General features: G+C 35.3%; 1 protein-coding gene across 1 annotated transcript in view; it reads right to left on the bottom strand.

Moving 5' to 3' along the window:
- Positions 1–18,269, bottom strand: part of SLC15A5 (solute carrier family 15 member 5) — an 89,799-nt gene that overhangs the window by 9,634 nt on the left and 61,896 nt on the right. Inside the window, 3 exon segments of the mRNA XM_058557404.1 lie at positions 287–306; positions 15,827–15,896; positions 15,899–15,940. Of these exon segments, the coding sequence (XP_058413387.1) occupies positions 287–306; positions 15,827–15,896; positions 15,899–15,940 (132 nt within the window).

The following is an 18,269-nucleotide window of genomic DNA, read 5'->3' as shown; positions in this document are numbered from 1 at the left end:
CCGTGTGGCTCTGCAAGGCATGTTCTCCTCCTTGGGCTGTGACTATATGTGACTAAGAAACTGCTGTCAGTCTCATCTGTCCAGTGTCAGGTGTCATGTTTTCAGCCATCTTATACTATTTAGGGTGGAGGATCCCTCCCTTACCAATGCGGTGGATAGAAAGTAATCAGAGCATGCCCTCACCACAGAAGTAAAGGTCAGTTCTAGACAGAATACTAGTAGCTGCTGTTCCTCTATGCATAATTACTGTTTTGGAGAGAAGATCCCTCCCATATAGCCGTCTAACCAGTATCCGGCACCAAGTACCTCTGCTTCTAAGCTACACTGGGGAGTGCAGCTCCCATAAACCATGAGACAAGAAGTAACGGGAGCATGCCATAGTCGGAGGGACACTGCATCAGGAAGTGTAGTTCCCAGAAGTAGAGCATTATAGATGAAGTGAGTTCTGGGGAGCACCTGATAGTCATGCATGCTTTTTACTGCAGTTTATAATCACACCACTGATCCGAGTGTTGCAGAATGAGAATATGCTGTAAAGTTCTCACTTCAGCCCAGCAGTCTGCCTGTTGCAGTAACTTGGGTTTTAATGGGTCACTTTAACAGAAGACTTTAGCAAAAATATGGAAAATGACTAGGGCTAAGGAAATCCATTCACATTCTCAGCTGATAAATACTGCCTCTCAGCAACTCTCCTCTTCCGAGGATAAGTATTAGAATAAAGGCCAATATGAGGAAGGAAAAGTGACTATAATATATATTATAACTGTTGCCTCCAAAAAAATGCCCCTAACACAAAATGACAAAGGTTAAAATAAATAATAATAATAATAAGGAGGAATTCGTAAGAAAAGACAAAAATGAAATAGTGGAAAATACTAATTTTAGGCAAAGTGAATTCAAATAAAAAATCATGTCAAAGGGACATTAAGGACCTTTGATATTCATAAAAAACAATCCAAATTGAAGATATATCAATTAACATCCCTTAAGTAATGAAAACATAACAAAATCTGTTGGAAATACAGGGATAAAAACAGTTAGATAAATAATTCTTGTGAATGAGTGATATTACACTTTGATCAATTTTTCATAGAATAGGCAGAAAATGAAATGATGGAGGAAATTAGAATAATGTAATTGATAAGAGTTTGATAAAGATTACAACATCGTTTAGTCCAAAGAAAGAATATACTCTCTAATAGAAGTTTAAATAACATCAGAAACAAACCAAATCTCCTAGAAATTGAAGATACTGCTCCTAAATAACTAGTTGGTCCAAGAGGAAATGAAACCCACAATCACAAATTACTTAGAAAATAAAGAAATGAGGAAATTGCATGTACAACTTTAGGGATACTGATATAACTTCTACTCAGAGGCACATTTAAAGGCACACATGTTCTCATTTTTAAAGTAAGAATGAAAATAAGTAAACTAAACATTCAACACAAAAAAACTAGAAAACAAGACAAATCTAAGGAAAGTAGGAGAAAGGAAATAACAAAGAAGAGAGCAGAAAATCAATATATTAAAGTATATTACATATCATAGTTCTAAGAACTAATTTATTGCAGGAAAATGTAACCAAAAAAAATAAAACTGACAAATCCAATCAGAATACATACCAGAAGGATGGGAGGAGATAAAATGTTTAGTTTTGAGTATGCTATGTTAGTGTCAAAAATCTTATTGTAAATGCAGTGCTTATTTAGGAAAGCATTAATTATGAAAATTAAACCAAGAAAAAATGAAAAATCTTAATGGCAAGAAATAGTGGGGAAAAGTTACCAAGAATTATTTTTAAAAGAGACATTAGGTCCTGAATGTGTCTTTTAATTTTCATGGAAGAAATGAATCTTTCCTCTAGATCTTTCCAGAGAGCATAGCAAAAGGATCATCAAATATTGACGCTATCAAGTATTGTTGATCCCATGTATGTAAAGATGATTTAATATTGAAAATCTATTAATTACATATAATATAATGTGAGAATCAGTAAGAAAACCAAAAGATTCTCAAGAGCTGCTTAAGAAACATTCAATAAAATTTAACCTGATTTGTTTAAATCTTAGAAAGCAAGAAATAGAAATTTTCCTATGATAAAGAATATCTTTTAAGATTATCTTTATAAACCTACAAATATGCTTACTAGACAAATAAGAGAGATTCATATTAAGGTCGTATTACGATTATGATCATGAGATCATATCTTTAGAAACCTACAAATATGCCTACAAGACAAATAAGAGAGATCCATATTAAGGTTATATTAAGATCATGATCATGAGACCATATCTTTATAAACCTACAAATATGCTTACTAGAAAAATAAGAGAGATTCACGTTAAGATCATAAGATAAAACATGACTGTATTCTTGTATTAACATTACCCTGGAAGTTCTGTGTCTTGATAAAGAAGCAACGCATAGGAGTTAATATTGGAAATGAGGATAAAAAATTATATTTATCTTTAGATAATTTTGCTGTAAACTTAAAAGGATCAACTGAAACACTCTCACAAATTTACTGAGAAAGTTTAGGAAGTTGGATGCAAGATAAAGACATAAACATTAGTAATCTCTCCATATAATAGTGATTATCTCAGTGAATTGTGATGAGGCAAACCGATTCAATTCATAATAGCAAAAAGAAAAAGAGCATAAAATGCCTATAATAGCTCCGACAAGAAATGTTCAGGATATATAGGTAAAGAAAAGAAAATCTTACTGAACTGAGTTTGTAAACATTGAATAAATTAAAAAGTTATGTTATATACTGAAATGGAACACTAAATATTGTAAAAACTTTATTATTTCTAAAATTAACTAGCAAGTTTTATTCATTTAAATAAAATAAAAATGGGATGTGGGGAAAACTGATAAAATGATTCTAAAATTTGTCTGGAAATATAGACTGGAAATATGATTTTTATAAATGAGGAATAACCAAAAGGAGAAGTATGATTAGTAGTAACTGATATGTAATATATACCATGAAATTGTAATAATTAAAAAAAAGATAGTACTAAGCTAAAATCAAGAAGCAGCTGAAAGGAACAAGACAGAAAGGTAGCCCTAAAACAGTCTTAAGTTCACTTAAAACTAAGAATATATTAAAATAAACATCACTAACGGATTATTTTCATATAGTGTGAAACTAACTTCACAATACATCACGTTATGTTGTGAAACTTGGTTATTTGAAGCAAATAACCAAGTTTTCTTTACTTAACACATAAGTTTTCTTTACTTAACATACAAATAAGTTTTCTTTACTTAACACAAAAATAAAGTCCACATGGGTGGGAAAATTATATTCAAAATATTAAACTGCAAATATTTCCACAACCATAGGTAAATACTATGAAATTAATCCCAATGAAAAAGTTGATAGATTTGATTACATATATCAGCAAAACTTGCATAAAACAAACTCATCTATAAAATTAAATGTTCAGTTAAAACTGGTAAAATATTAGTAATAAATATGACTAAATGGTAATATCCCTAAAGTTTAAAGAACATATAAATCAATAAGAAAAAACACAAAATAGACCAAAAGAAAAATGGACAAAGAATATGATTAAGCATTTCATGAAGGAGAAAAGATAAAAATGCTCATAATGTTAAAAATTTCAATTTCCCATTCTAAAAAATACAAATTAAAGTAACAATGGAATATAATTTTTGCCAATCAGATTGACAGAGATCAAAATATTATTATGTTCAGGGTTGAAATTAATACATTGAGACATGTACTATCTTACCACAATGGTGGCGTGATTGATGCAACCTATTAGAAAATAATTTGGCTTTACCTCTCAATAGTCTTTAAAATATTTATCCTCTTTGAAATACTAATCCCATTTCCAGAATTCTATTCTGAGACAGTAAGTGTGTACTTAACGATTATACAAAAGAATGTCACCTTAGTAATATTTATAGCATTGAAAAATTGGAAACAACCTAAACATTCCTTAACAAGCAAAAGGCAAATTAAATCAAATATACATCCATCCAATGAAATATACCATATAATTGTTAAAAGTGAGCTTTCTTCATTTTTCTTTGGTAAATAATTTATAATGACAAGGAAATATGCTCACAATATTTTTTAAAAAATCTTTTTAATTCTGACATTCTCTGACTTTTTTTTTTTTGCAGGGAAAGATTTGCCCTGAGCTAACATTTGTTGTCAATCTTCTTTTTTTCTTTCCTCCCCAAAGCCGCCAGTGCATAGTTTTATATCCTAGTTGTAAGTCATTCTAGTTCTCCTACGTGATCTGTCACCATAGCCTGGTAACTGACAGAGAGGTGGTGTGGATCTGTGACCAGGAAACGAACCTGGGCCACCGAAGAAGTGAGCACTGAACTTTAACCACTAGGCCATAAGGGCTGGCTCTCACAATATTTTTAAGGGAAGAACAAAAGGTGAGTATTTAATACAAATTTGTTTATTGAGCATTCAGCAGGGTTTATTCAGACTCTAATTTTGTTTAAAATATACGTATATAAATTTAATACCTACACACACATGAACACAAATAGAAAAATATTGAAAGACAATTTACCCAAATAATTGCCATCGTCCTTTCGGTCTTTTCTTCCCTTCCTTTTATAGTTTGGATTTATTTCATCATACATTACCTTTACAGCAAAAAAAAAAAAAAAACCAAAACTGAAAACCACTTCATCAAACATACTTTTGGGGAACTTTGACTTCTAAAAATCATTTCTGATTTATTATAAAACAACAGAAAGAGGTGGTTTTCTGTCACAACCAACTCTTCTTCAGCACCGAAGTAATGGACAGCAGCCTCGATATTGCAATTTGGAAGTTATGTGCTATCTATAAAACTGTCTGAAGATATTATTTTGGAAATCATAATATTCCAAGTAACAATAATCAGTTGATTCTTAACCCTAAGATTCACTCACTTCAGTGATATGTCACTGTATTTCCTACTGAAATCCCAGATTTACCAAATACCTCGAGTATACAAGGCATTATTTTAAGTGCTATAGCATATTGCTTTTGCTTAGAGGCAAATTTCTGCTATCTGTCTTTTTATTTTGCTGAGGAAGATTCACCCTGAGCTAAAATCCGCTGCCAATCTTCCTCTTTTTTTGTATGTAAGCTGCCACCACAGCATGGCCGCTAACAGACAACTGGTGTAGGTCTGCACCCGGGAACTGAACCCAGGCCACCAAAGTGGAATGCACAGAACTGAACCACTAGGCCACTGGGGCTGACCCTCTGCTATCTCTTTTTGGAGGAAGATGCAATATTTCCCCCTTTTACTAACTACTGTTTTATTTTGAATGTAATGGAACTCGACAATCTTAAAATGTGTCTTTTGGAATCTCTTCAAATAATAGTTGGGCGCAGCGAGCAATCATTTCCCTTCAGACTTCATTAGATTTTTTTAAAGTTACTTTTTGTAATGCTGGTGATCTCGCAAACATCCAAAATTGTTGAGACAAAACTGAAATGGGTTTTATACCTTACTTTATTTTAGGCACATCTATCCCTTCACTATGTGCTTTTTACTTGGGAGGGAAGAAGTATGCAATTAAAAATATGTAACAGTCCTTCTCCAGGGTGAATGCGCTTCTGTGCCACGGGAAATAAACCCTGTGCAGTGAAAAGAGCTTTGGAATCAGGAATCCACCATTGCTATATGATTTGGGCAACTTATATAACTTTCTGAGCTCATTTTCCTCTTATATGTGATGGGGCTACAAATATCTCCCCCCAAAGAATTGTTGTGAAGATTTAATGAAATATCTTTGTGAAATTCATATAGCAAGGTCTGCATATAACTGACACTTAATAAATGTTAATTTCGTTCCTTCCTCCTTTCAGTAACCTGATTTAAATGCTTCATTTGAGATTCACAGCTCTCCTACCTGAGTTAATTTTTAAAACACATTAATTTTCATGATACCTGAAGGAAATAATACCTAACAACTATATTCTAACTTTGGCTTTTCTACCACTTTTGTGTATTTATCTAATAAGTACTCAAATTATTACTATCCTCAGTTTACAGACGAGGAAACAGAGGCACAAAGAGGCTGAACTGTTTGCCTTAAGTCATGTAAAGGAGACAGAATAAATATTTGTTGAATGAATGAGTGAACTGAGATTGGGCCGTGGATCTACACATGCTCAATACTTTGTTCTCATAACAATGTCTGCATGGAGACTTTAATTTGCATTTCCACTTCTTGGGAATTGCGGATAAAAATGAAGTCAGGTTGCTGTTTCCAGGAAGGGACACTGTGTCTTTCAAAATTGTAGAGAAATCACTATGCATTGTTCACCTGAAAATTGCAGAAAGAACGGTCATGGGTGATATTTGGAATAACAAGCTTTCCTATAAGGGTGAGTTCATTCTCTTGAAGAGCATTGGGAGGTAAAAACCCATCAAGATAGTGTGTTCTCATGATGATTTCAATGAATTATCATGGAAATGAGTTTTAGACGAGAGGTAATGCTTTGTGATAATAGCCCGATAATGCCATTAGCTATGAACTGTAATTGTAATAGCATTAGTCAAATGAATGTATCTGATATTAATTTGAGTGTCAAATATTTCTATAAGGTTCTTCTTGTTAATTAAACATCAGCCTTGGTATTATTAATTCAGTATCTAGCCAGTGCTTGCACATAGTAGGAACCCAATATGTGTTTGTGGACTGAATTAATAAATCAATCTCTAAGTGGAACTATTTAAAATAGTAAAATGTTGAGTTTAAATAATAGCATGGACATAGCAGGAACTGATTTATGCCCAATATCTACTTGCTTGTACAGTCTGTTCATTCATTTGCAACTCCAGTTAGCTAATGGTGTAGACTTGTTAATTTCAGAATTTGAGAAGAAAGCTTTTCTCATTGTGTTGCATATTTGGAAGGAAATAGCCTATAAGATTTACCTCAAATTACTTTAATTCAAGAGTAAAGTTTGTGCCTTTCCTACTGTGTCTTGTGGTCTTTAGACTATTTTAAATCTACCAGACAGCTTCATGCCTGCATTGAGCACCTGAATATCACTGGGCAAAATCATGCTTCAGGTAGTTTGGTGTCACTCTTCGTGATCACCAGCATCAATTGGGCCTTCAGCACGGCCAGCAATCTTGACACTTCTCTTCTAAATCATCTTGTCTTGCTCTTGCAATAATTAGTTTATATGTCCCTGCTCTTCCTACTCCTTATTCTCATCCTAATCCTCTTTTGCTCTCATGAATGGTAATGGGGAGCAGAATATGCCACCCAGAAATGTGCCACTTTGGCATGTGGATTACTTTGAGCTGAAGGCAATCAAGACCCAGAAGACTTAAGAAAAAGTTTTACCTCTCCCTTAACTGCCTAAAAGAATTTGGATAGGGGGCCTGGCCCAGAAAGAGAGCTATTACCAGAGATAACTTTTATCTTAAAGACTTACCTGCATGGCAGGGCAAACAACTGATTGCCAAATATCTGCTCTTCTTATCTTCCTGTGAATTGCTCTCCTCTCTTTTGAAGCTCCTGTCCCATTCCTTAGCTCAGGATGGCATATAAGCCTTAATTGCCTGACTGCCTTTCAGTCTCATATTTTTATGAGGCTCCTGTACATATGAAATTAAATTTGTTTTTCTCCTGTTAATCTGTTTTATGTCAACTAAATTATTAGACCAGTCAAAGAACCTAGAAGAGTAGAAGGAAAATTTTTCTTCCCCAACAATGGCTTGCTGCATACTTCATAAAGCAAATTGGGACCCTTGAAGGGGAGGCCGTAGCATCTTTCCAATAGCAGAACTATACTTCTGCTTGTACCTGCACCCATCCTCTCCTTTCTCTCTTCTGTTTCAGTGCAGGAAAGAAGTATTCACCTTCAGAAAAGAAGTCAATCTCCTTTCTTTCTCTTTCTTTCTCTCATTTTTAACTTCTCCATTTATACCAGGTATTTTCATCAATTAAATACTGTCAAGTAGCTCTCAAAACAAAAAAAAATCTTGAATCCACATATAAGCTTCCCAAATAAAATACAGTTAAATTTGAATTTCAGAATAACAATGAATTATTTTTTAGGATAAGCATGTCCTGAATATTACATGAACAATTTTTTTCTGTGTAAAGTATGTTCACAATACTTCATGGGACATACTTATACTAAAAAAAATTATTCATTGTTTACATGAAATTCAAATTTAACTGGTGTCTTGTATTTTTATTTGCTGAATCTGGCAAATTACCCACATCCGCATCTAGGCAGCACTTTATCTCTTAAATCCTCTTCAGTGCCAAGTTCTTTAAAAGAGGTTTTTACATGTGATACCTTTATTTCTTCACTTACTAGATACTCTTTACCCTACTCCAATCTGTTTTTCATTTCCTTCTCACCATTGAAATGACTCTTGCTAAAGTTATCAGTGATGGTAATGTTGCTGAATCTATGGATACTTTCCATTCTTCATTCTACTTGATCTCACAGTGACGTTTAACAGAGTCTACCATTTCCTGTTTGAAATAATCCTCTCTTATCATCGGTGAATATATATATGCATATACATGCACATATTTATGTATATGTATATTTTTTTCCCACATCTCTGGATGCTACCTTTCTTTCTTTGGCAGGGTATTTTTCCTCCATTTAACCTCTAATATTGAGGCTTTTCAGGTCTAGGTCCTGGGCTCCTTTTTCTGCTCATTCTTAATATTCACACCAGGTAATTTCACTCACTTCTATGGGTTCAAATGCTATTTTTGTACCGAAGTTCTCATATTTATATACCTAACTCAGATCTTTTTTCTGAGCTCCAGATATTTCTATCTGGATGTCTCATAGGTATGTCAAACTTAATGTGTTAAAAAATGAATAGTAAATGGAATCTTTGCCCACCCAGTTGCTCTCAGCAGAATCTGGGATTCTTCCTTGATACCATTCCTGTCTCCTGCATCCTACTGCCTCCTGACTATCAAAACCATCACTAAGTACTATTGATTCTACCTCTAATATCAAGATTATATCCATTCATTTCTCTCCATCTACCTACTTCCTCTCTAGTTCATTACTACTCTATACTTGCCAGGATGACTTCAACTTTGCCCTTCCTGCTTCTCCCAAACCGTTCTTTTACTCTTCCAAATTATACTGCATCCACAGTCATCTTAAAACACAAATAGATCATGTCACTCACCTGATGTCTTTATGATTTCCTAGTGCATTCAAGTTAAAAAAATCCCTGTAAGCAAAGGTCCTGCATGCATTTGCTTCTAACTCCTCAGCCTGACTTCATGTGATTCTCTTCTTTGCTGAGTATTTTCAAGTTTCTAATCTTCTCTGGGTTCCTCTGATGTACCTAGTTATTCTCCACTTCCAGGCCTTGGTGTATGCGCCCTCTACCAGAAATACTTCACTCCTATGCTCACCAAGACAAATACCACTTATCCTTCTAGTGTTAACTTCAGTACCATTTCCAGGCACTCTTAGTGTGAACATGGATGTGTATCTAACTCTATCTACACTTATAAGTGTGCCATGCAAAGGAAGCTCCACTAATGACGTGGGTCCGTGAGGCCAAGAAGAATCTCAGAGCGCTTCTTCATTTCATCTCATCTCAATCTGAACCTGGAACTGAAGCTGAATAGGACAACTGAGCTCTGCATTTATGGAACACGTTCTTTTACTGACGTGCCATTATTAAAGTGCCATACCAGATCATCACATCCATGATAATACTAGCCTACTTGGAAAATGTTGAGATACCACTCAAATTACAATAACAACAACAACACAAATCATTACTTTTGTGCACCTTTGTTTATCTGGTGCTTTATGCCTGTTTCTTCTTGTCCTCAAAGAAATCTCGGAAGTTATAAGTGACACCATTTTAGAGAAGGAGAAACTGAGACTCAGAAAAGTTAAGTAATGTGCTCATGATCTAATAGCTTATTAAGGGCTGAGTTGAGTTTGAACTCAGGTTTGTCTGAGTCAAAGGTCTGCCCTTTCTTCCTCTTCTTGTGAGCCAACAGCAATGTATAATTGCTTTCCATGGTCTAAAGGGTAATTTGGGCTCTGCTCTAATGTTGCTGTGGACTCTAAGGCCTCTGAGCAGGTCCCAGGGTTTCCATAGAGCCAAAAGTTGAGGGTATGGAATAAATTGTTCCTGAAATACATAACCCTATTTTACAAGGAGAACTCTCGTCTAATTCTGACTGAGGACCACGAGCAGGATTTGCCTGTGGGAGCTACTGGGGCCTGACGAGTTAGCCATGAGAGCACTGGCACTAAACCACTTGACAGACAAGTAGAGTACGCGCCTGGCTAATGGTAGATTATGGGGTAGCAGGCCACTTCTTTTCCCCTTTGGCTCTAAAAATCTGTCATCTCAAAATCCATACGACGTGGACCCGAGGCATTGTGCTGAGTTTGAAGAAACACATCTCTTAGAAAATAGGCATGGGCCCATGAAATCCACTTGAATAGCTTTCCAGATGCATAAATATTTTCTTCTTTCAAGTTTCCTGTAACTGCAAATTCCTGTTTCAAAAGTGACTTGGTGATTCATGCTGACATGGCTGTCAGTGGCATCAATAGTCACAGATATTTAAATGAGAATTTTAAAAGATCACATTTTTAATTTAAAATGATCTTGATGGGAATTAAACAGCTAGATTCTTTGCTCCTTTCCTGAAATCTGAGGAGGAAGGACTAGCAGGGACAAGAAGATGTGTACCACGACCTCTTGATTCTGCCCAATTATCCCTTTTCTTTTAGATGTTTTCTTTTGATCTTTCAGTCACCTGCACGTCCATAACTAAGATGTCATTTTTCACTGAATTCTATTTTGTTATTTTTGTCAAAAGGTAAGCTCGAACTCATGAGTGTGAGAAAATTGATGTCACTAATGCGATATAGTCGAAATAAGCAGTTTGACTGACTTCTTCACTCCCTTATATTAGCACTGCTACTTTTAGATAAACTATTCCTGAAATGATTAGTGTAGGAGGATGGGTTTAGTCTTGTATCTTCTCCTTTAAAGCACTCAGAGTTAGAGATCCCAGAAGGATCAGTTTTCTCACTTGTACTGAAAATGTCACTCTAACAGTTATCTGTCTGCACAGTCAAGTTTTGAGAACTCTTTTGAATTTACCACATTCACACCATTCTCCATCATGGTGCTAAAAATGACTAATGCAGCTTGGAGACTGGGAGACTGTGATAGCTGATCATCTTTTCCAATCATACACTAACACTGACACACACACTCACATACACACATGCTCAGCTGACATGAATCCTTAAAGGTTTAAAATATCCTATATGCTAAATGGAATGCAGAGGCACATGGGATGTCTAGACTTATAGTGTTGGTCTCACTACGGTCGTTCTGTCAAAAAAATTGACCTGGTTGTTTGACTAAATAGACTGATCTTGTTTTTAACTAAACGAACCACTGTTAATGTATGACAATTTTTAAAATGATCTCTAGCATTAAATTATTCAAACACCTTATTTAATTTTATCCTTTCATCATCTCTGAGAAGAGTGAAGTGCACCATTCCCTTTTTTAAATAAGAGGAAAAAGTCTTAGAGAGATGATGACCTACCCAAAGTCATGCATATAGTCAAAGGATCACTGTCTTTTAGGGGCCAAAATTAGTCACTATAAGCCAGTATAGGGTTGCTTGAAACAAATAACCTAGATGAACTTCATTTCCTTTCTTGATGAATGCTATTCTGATGGCTAAAGGGACTGTCATGAACACAGATATATCCTACTCCCAGAAAACCAGATGACAAAGTCTCCTGTGATGTCATTCGAGGAATGATGGAGAAGTGTGTGGGCTGAATGGCAGTAATTAGGTGAAGTGGGAGCTGATTACATCCAAAAGGGAAGATTAGCTGATTGTCATTAACTTGAAGTGAGGTCTCTAGGAATTTTCCATAGGGCTCTATTTTTGGTCCTGTCCAATTCAACAGTTTATTAATTACCTGGAAGAAGTCTAAGAACTTGCTTACTACATTTGCAGATGACACAAAGCTAGTAAAGAAGTAAAGACTAGTAGTTCACTGAATGACAGAATCAAGTTTTAAAAATGTCTGTTATTTAGGAGGGTGGGTTGACATTTATTAAGGGTGAAGATAAAGTCTTGTATTTAATTAGGAAAAAAAATTGTGATAAAATGAGTGGAACTGAGCTGAGAGCAACTACTAAAAATAAAAAAAACTTAAGGTTTAGTTGACCATAAGAATCATGCAACTACTGAAAAAGTCAACACAGTCTCTGTTGGGATCCAGGGAGAGAAAGAAATTGAGAGAGCGAGAAGAGACCAGGTTGATAAAAGTAACATCTATTCTGGTTGTACCCATCTTGAGTATTGTGTTTAATTCTGGAAACCATATTTTAAGAAAGATACTGGCAAATTTTTATTTGTTTTATGGGTGGAGGGGCTTTGATAGTCAAAAGTCAGGGAATCATGCAATATGAAAAACTGGAGTGGTTTGACTGTAAAATAGAAGGTGATCCTAATAGCTATCTTTATCAAGCACTTACTGTGTGTATTAATTACATAATCCTTGCGACCACATGATGAATTATTTATTGTTGTTATTGACATGGAAACTGAAGACAAATAGCTAGACTACCTGGATTCAAATCTGGGTAGTCCGACTATAGAACCTACTCTCTTAATATTGTACCATGTTATGTCTCTGAATATTTATCAAATGTCTGAAGAGTTGCTATGTGGATAGAAAATTAGACTTATTCTGTAGAGCATAGTTATCAACAGGTGAGCAGACTCAGGTTATATCTCAAAGTAAAGAATTTTTCTGGGCAGTAGAAGATGCTAGTACATCTTCTAGTTTTTGGTACAATGGTAGACTAGATGACCTCCAAGGTAACATCCAATTATAAGAGTCTAACTTTTTGGGATATGATTTGATGTAACACAATATTATTATAAAGAGAAAAAAAAACCCTTAAAAGAAGAAGTAAATCAAGTTAATTAGTGGTAATTTAAACGGTGTTCTCTTGAATACAAGTTTAAAGAGTGCCCCACCCCACATCCCATGTTGCTAAGATGTCCTTACCACGTGTCCTTGGTAAACCTCCTTTCATGAGCACCAAACTCTGCCAAAAGTGTATAAACTTTTGTTTATCCATCTTTTACTATATTTAGATATTATCAATAATATCCTATATGCAGACCCCCATCCGTGGAGGTTGTATTGTAGAAATAACAATGTCATTAAAAAGGCCTTACATTGGGTGACTCCTAATAGCTGTTTGGTGTATGGAAATCAATGTTAGCATTGGTTTCAGAATGCTGAGAGTGTCAGATCTCCATCAGATACCAGTTGTGATGACTGGAGCATTCCACTTCTTTTTTCTGCCTTAACTGGATAAGGATAATAATACTACCTTTAAAGATTGTTGTTATAGATGCAATAATGTATGCAACAGCTCTTAACATACTATGACAATTCTCAGTAAAAATTTAGATTTTCCCTGAAATGTATTTGCAAGAATAGTTGTGTGTAATAAAGAGTTTGCCTGACCTTTGTCCCTGGCTCCTGAGAGGTAAACTCTAAACCCTTGAATTTCTTGAGTGGTTGGAGTGTCTTTATATTTCATGGTGGGCCCGTCAAGTCCTACCTGATGGTTTACACTAAAGAGATGACTCAGAATGGGGGCTGGCAAGCCAGGAAGACCAAACATCTGATTAGAGGATTGGGGCTTTGTGCTACATGATATCAGCCCAATCTCTGGGAAGGAAGGGAGGCGGGAAATTGAGTTCAAACACATGGCCAATGGCTCAATCAATCCTGCCTACATAGTAAAGCCTCACTAAAGACTCTGGACACTGAAACTCAGGTGAGCATTCCTGGTTGGCAATACTCTGCATATTGTCACACATTGATGTGCCAGCTGGGTACTACAAGGCTGAGGATGAAGAAAGTTTCACTTTTGGACCCTCCCAGACCTTGTTCTATGCACTTCTCCCTTTGGCTTTTTCTAATTTGTATTCTTTGCTATAATAAAGCTGTAAACATAAGTATTGTGCTTTCCTGAGTTCTGTGAGTCGTTCTACCCAATTATCAAACCTGAGGGAGTCTGTGGAGACCTCCAAATTTATAGCCAGCTTATCAGAAGAGATGGCAGCCCTGGGCACCTCCAAACTTGTGGCTGATGTCTCAAGCGAGGACAGTCTTGAGGAGAAAACCTGTGAAGTTTGGCTTAACTCTGGGTAGGTTGCTTAAGCATGCATATGAAAAATTTAGATTTATATAAAAGATAAACTAGTAGTAATATTTGACTTTTCAGTTCTTCTAGAATATCTCAAATGTGGTTTGATTATAGAGATTTATTTTTTTTAGCAAATTTTCAGAAACTTCTTCATTAAATAACATGAAGAAAAGAAACATATGTTCAACACCTAAAATGTTTTAGGTAGAGATATAGGCAAGACTTTTCTAGGTTGTCTTATAAAATCCTAATACCAATGCTTTGTTCCTTGTTTACATATAGAGAATCAAATCACCAGAGAAGTCAACAACTTGCTGCAGTTCACACAGTTAGTTATGGCAGTTTAGATTTGAGACGCTTGAGAACTGGAACCACATCTCACATAATTCCATGTAGTGTAGAGCCTGGCACTTAGTAAGCATTCAGTACATGCTTTTGCTTAACTTTCTCAGTTAAGTAAGAAAAGGGAAGGGTTTGATCTTGTTAATAATCAATCAAGGATTGTAAGTTTGTTCCCTAGAACTCTACTATACCTATCATTGAATTTATTACTCTTAATTTTATCGCTTCCCTGCACCCCTGGAAATTTTGTGATGAATTGGAAGTGTTTATTTTGCTTGCCATGATATCGCCAGTGCCCACTATGGTGCCTGGAACAGACTGTATCCTTGATAAATATCTTTCTTATGTTAAAAGGAGTTTCTCATTCACAGAAGTTAATTTTTCCACAGCTTGAAAGTAGGTAAATTAAATTTGTTTGTTACAAGAGAACATAAACCAACACTTTCTTTACAGTATTTTAAGTACACAACCATAAGTATTTTTGAAAGTAAAGAAGAATAAGCTTGTGATATTTTTCATAAAATAAGCAAAAGTAAATTTTTAAAATTTAAGCTATATTAACGTTTTAGCGCAAGTAAAGGAAAAAGTCTGTGGATTTAAAATGCAGCCAAAGACATTTCACTGTGACAGCTAGTCATTATTGTCGTCCTGTCTGATTTTTTCCACCAGCACATGTAAGAGAAGAACTTTTCTTTTGCATGTGAATTTTTCAGATTTGTTATTTCTCCTGACCAAATTCTCCATGAGGAAAATTTTCCAAGATCATTTGTTATTCAACTCACAGTTTCTCTGTGGTGCCACAGACAAGACTTCTGGCAATTATGAGGAAAAAAGATCATCCAGATACCCCATCCTCCTATATTTACATAGGACTTACTGTTTCTGAGGATTATCTATGCCAGCTATGAGGTATGATTGAATATGGCCTTATTGAAAGACCTAATAAGAATATAATGACCTGTTTGTTTTAAAATACACTAAAGAAAGACAGCAGACAGGGTCTCATGAGAAGTGACATTCTGTAATTACCTCCTCCTATCAAAAGAAAAACAATTCCCAGAAATTAATGAATACAGCAAGAGTCTATTTCCTATCTTAATTCTATCTTAATTGCAAAAGTGGATCAATTAAAAAAAAGACTACACTGGCAAAGCCCCTCTCTTAAGGTTTTCTCTAGTCATCAAATCAATATATACATAAGTATACGGTGAACCTATTTTTACCTTCTGAGATGAGATTACACCAACTCCACCAGCAGTGCCCCTGTGGAACAGCCGAATCCATTGAATAGTGTCAAAAAATTCATAGAGGTCCTCTGATGGTACTTGGAGCAAATCTATATAATATTACAGAGACTGAGAGAAAAAGAGGTCAGAATTTAGAACATTCTCTCTAAAATACTTTTATAGATGCTATTCAAATTAGTGCTGATCACACCTCAAAGAAAGTTTACTGATGCAGTTGAAATTTGGGTCGAACTTTGTTAAAGTTACTACAGTAAGGTATATTATGATGTTACAATTTACAGATGTCTACAAGGAATAAAATATGGCAAAATATACTCTTGTACAACTACAAGGAAAATTTGATTACTTGGTGGTTTAGTGTCTAAATATATTCACACAAACTTCACCACAAGCTGAATATTTCTGATAAATTTTGGACTGAGGTGAGACTTGTACTAGATAATATCATGACAATTTATCAGTAAGTCTCTGACACTGTGACTCAATGTAAATCATTAGGTTCCCTATGCAAAACTTTAATTTATCATTTGAAATTAGCAGAGAGGTTAGGAGCATGGACTCTGGAGTTAGACAGGATTTTACTACAATCCCAGGTCAACCATTGACTACTTCTGTGAGGTTAGGTAAGTTACTTAAACTTTCCAAGCCTCAATATCCTTCTCTATAAAATGGGAATAATATCATTACTCACCTGTAGAAGGGCTGTGACGCTTATCTGCTATAATATATGCAAAGTGCTTATTACAGTACTGATTTGTAGGGACTGAATAAAGTTTAGCCTTTTTTTTTTTTGCTGAGGAAGATTAGCCCTGAGCTAACATCTGTGCCAGTCTTCCTCTATTTCTATGTGGGTCACCACCACAGCATGGGTGACGAGTGGTGTAGGTCCACACCTGGGATCTGAACCTGCGAACCAGGGCTGCTGAAGGGGAGCACACTGAACTTAACCACTACGCCATGGGGCCAGCCCCAAGTTTAGCTATTTTTAACAATATTAACCTTACCTAATCAAATAGCCCGTACTTGTGCAAGGCGTTGCATAAAGCCCTTTGTATTGTCCCATTTAAGGAGAGGGTACCTAAAGAGAGACAATAGCTTAAACATTGGGTCTCCAAATGGTTATCTCTTTTCCCCTAAGTTGTTGTTGGTGTAATAGTAATGATGGTGGCAAGAAGTTGAAAGAAAATCATGGAGGTAAATTTTTTAAAAATTTCAATTAAAAATAATTTTTTTGATATCAGGAATAGATGAAAATAAGTATGTATGATTTTGTACACACTATATTAACACAACTATCCTAAAATATGATGGTAGTCTTAGGGATACATGCCAAAATATTTACAATATTTATTATAATACAGTGTTTTGGATTTGCTTCAAAATTATACGGCAAGAAGGAAGTAAAAGAATGAGAGTAGAGATGAGAGAAGTTTGGCTATGAGTTGAAAATTATTGAAGCGGGAACATGAACACATGGGAGTTTCTTGTACTACTCTCTCTCTTTTGTATACGTGTGGCAAAAAATTGTAAGGAAATACGTTAAATAACATGAACAGTTTTCGCTTTGAGTGGTTGAATTATTGGGTTTTTAATTTTTCTTCTCCTTATTTTTTTGTACTTTGCAAAATTTTTTACAATGAGAGATCATACATAAACATCAAAGCTCATTTATAAAAGAAAAATGGTGATAGAAAACCAAAATACTGTAAACACTAGACCTTTAGTTTCCTTCTCTGTAAGAAGAAAGAGGTCTTATCTCCTCCCTCTGTCTCAGGAACATTTCACTCCTGGCTTATTTGACTTTACCCCAGTGAAACTTTGCATTTGTCCAGCACTTTTATATAAACTTACTAATACATGATGTTAACTATTAATATTCCTTCCTGCATTCATTTAGCATTTGTTTGCTTTCTGTGTGTCCTCCACATGTTTTTATTTATCTTCCAATGAACATTTAAAGGAGTCCCTCTCTGTGCTCCAGGAAAGGTGCTGGGGCTGAGGATGGGAAAAGACATTAGAATATCTTTCCTGGATTTTAATCTCTGGGGGGTGGGCAGAGAGCAGAGATATGCCCAGTACTAAGGGCAATGCTAAACAGGCACTTAATGCCATAAATACTTATTGGAAATGAAGATAATGATGGTGATAAATAAAAAACTGTGGAGAAGGACTTCACATATTGGCAGCAAGGGGCCGTGGGTACCACAGCTCTCTTGAGCAGTGCAAATCACCAGGGGATCTGGAGGTGAAGCTTGCAAGTGTTTTCAGGAAGACCCGAAGGAGAGTATGAGGGAAATGCTGAAGAGGCTTTGGGAAGAAGTGATTCACAATTTTAAAAAGGATTTGGCTTATGAACTTTCTTCTCCATAAATATGAGGAGACAAACTATGGGCAGAAAGACTAAGTAGGCCGATTTCTTTCACTGAGAAAAAGCAGA

The sequence above is a fragment of the Diceros bicornis genome, chromosome 17 (genome assembly GCF_020826845.1).
Source record: "Diceros bicornis minor isolate mBicDic1 chromosome 17, mDicBic1.mat.cur, whole genome shotgun sequence".
Taxonomy (NCBI): Eukaryota; Metazoa; Chordata; class Mammalia; order Perissodactyla; family Rhinocerotidae; genus Diceros; species Diceros bicornis.
Note: the sequence above shows the minus strand (reverse complement) of the source record. Positions and strands in the feature narration are given on the sequence as shown.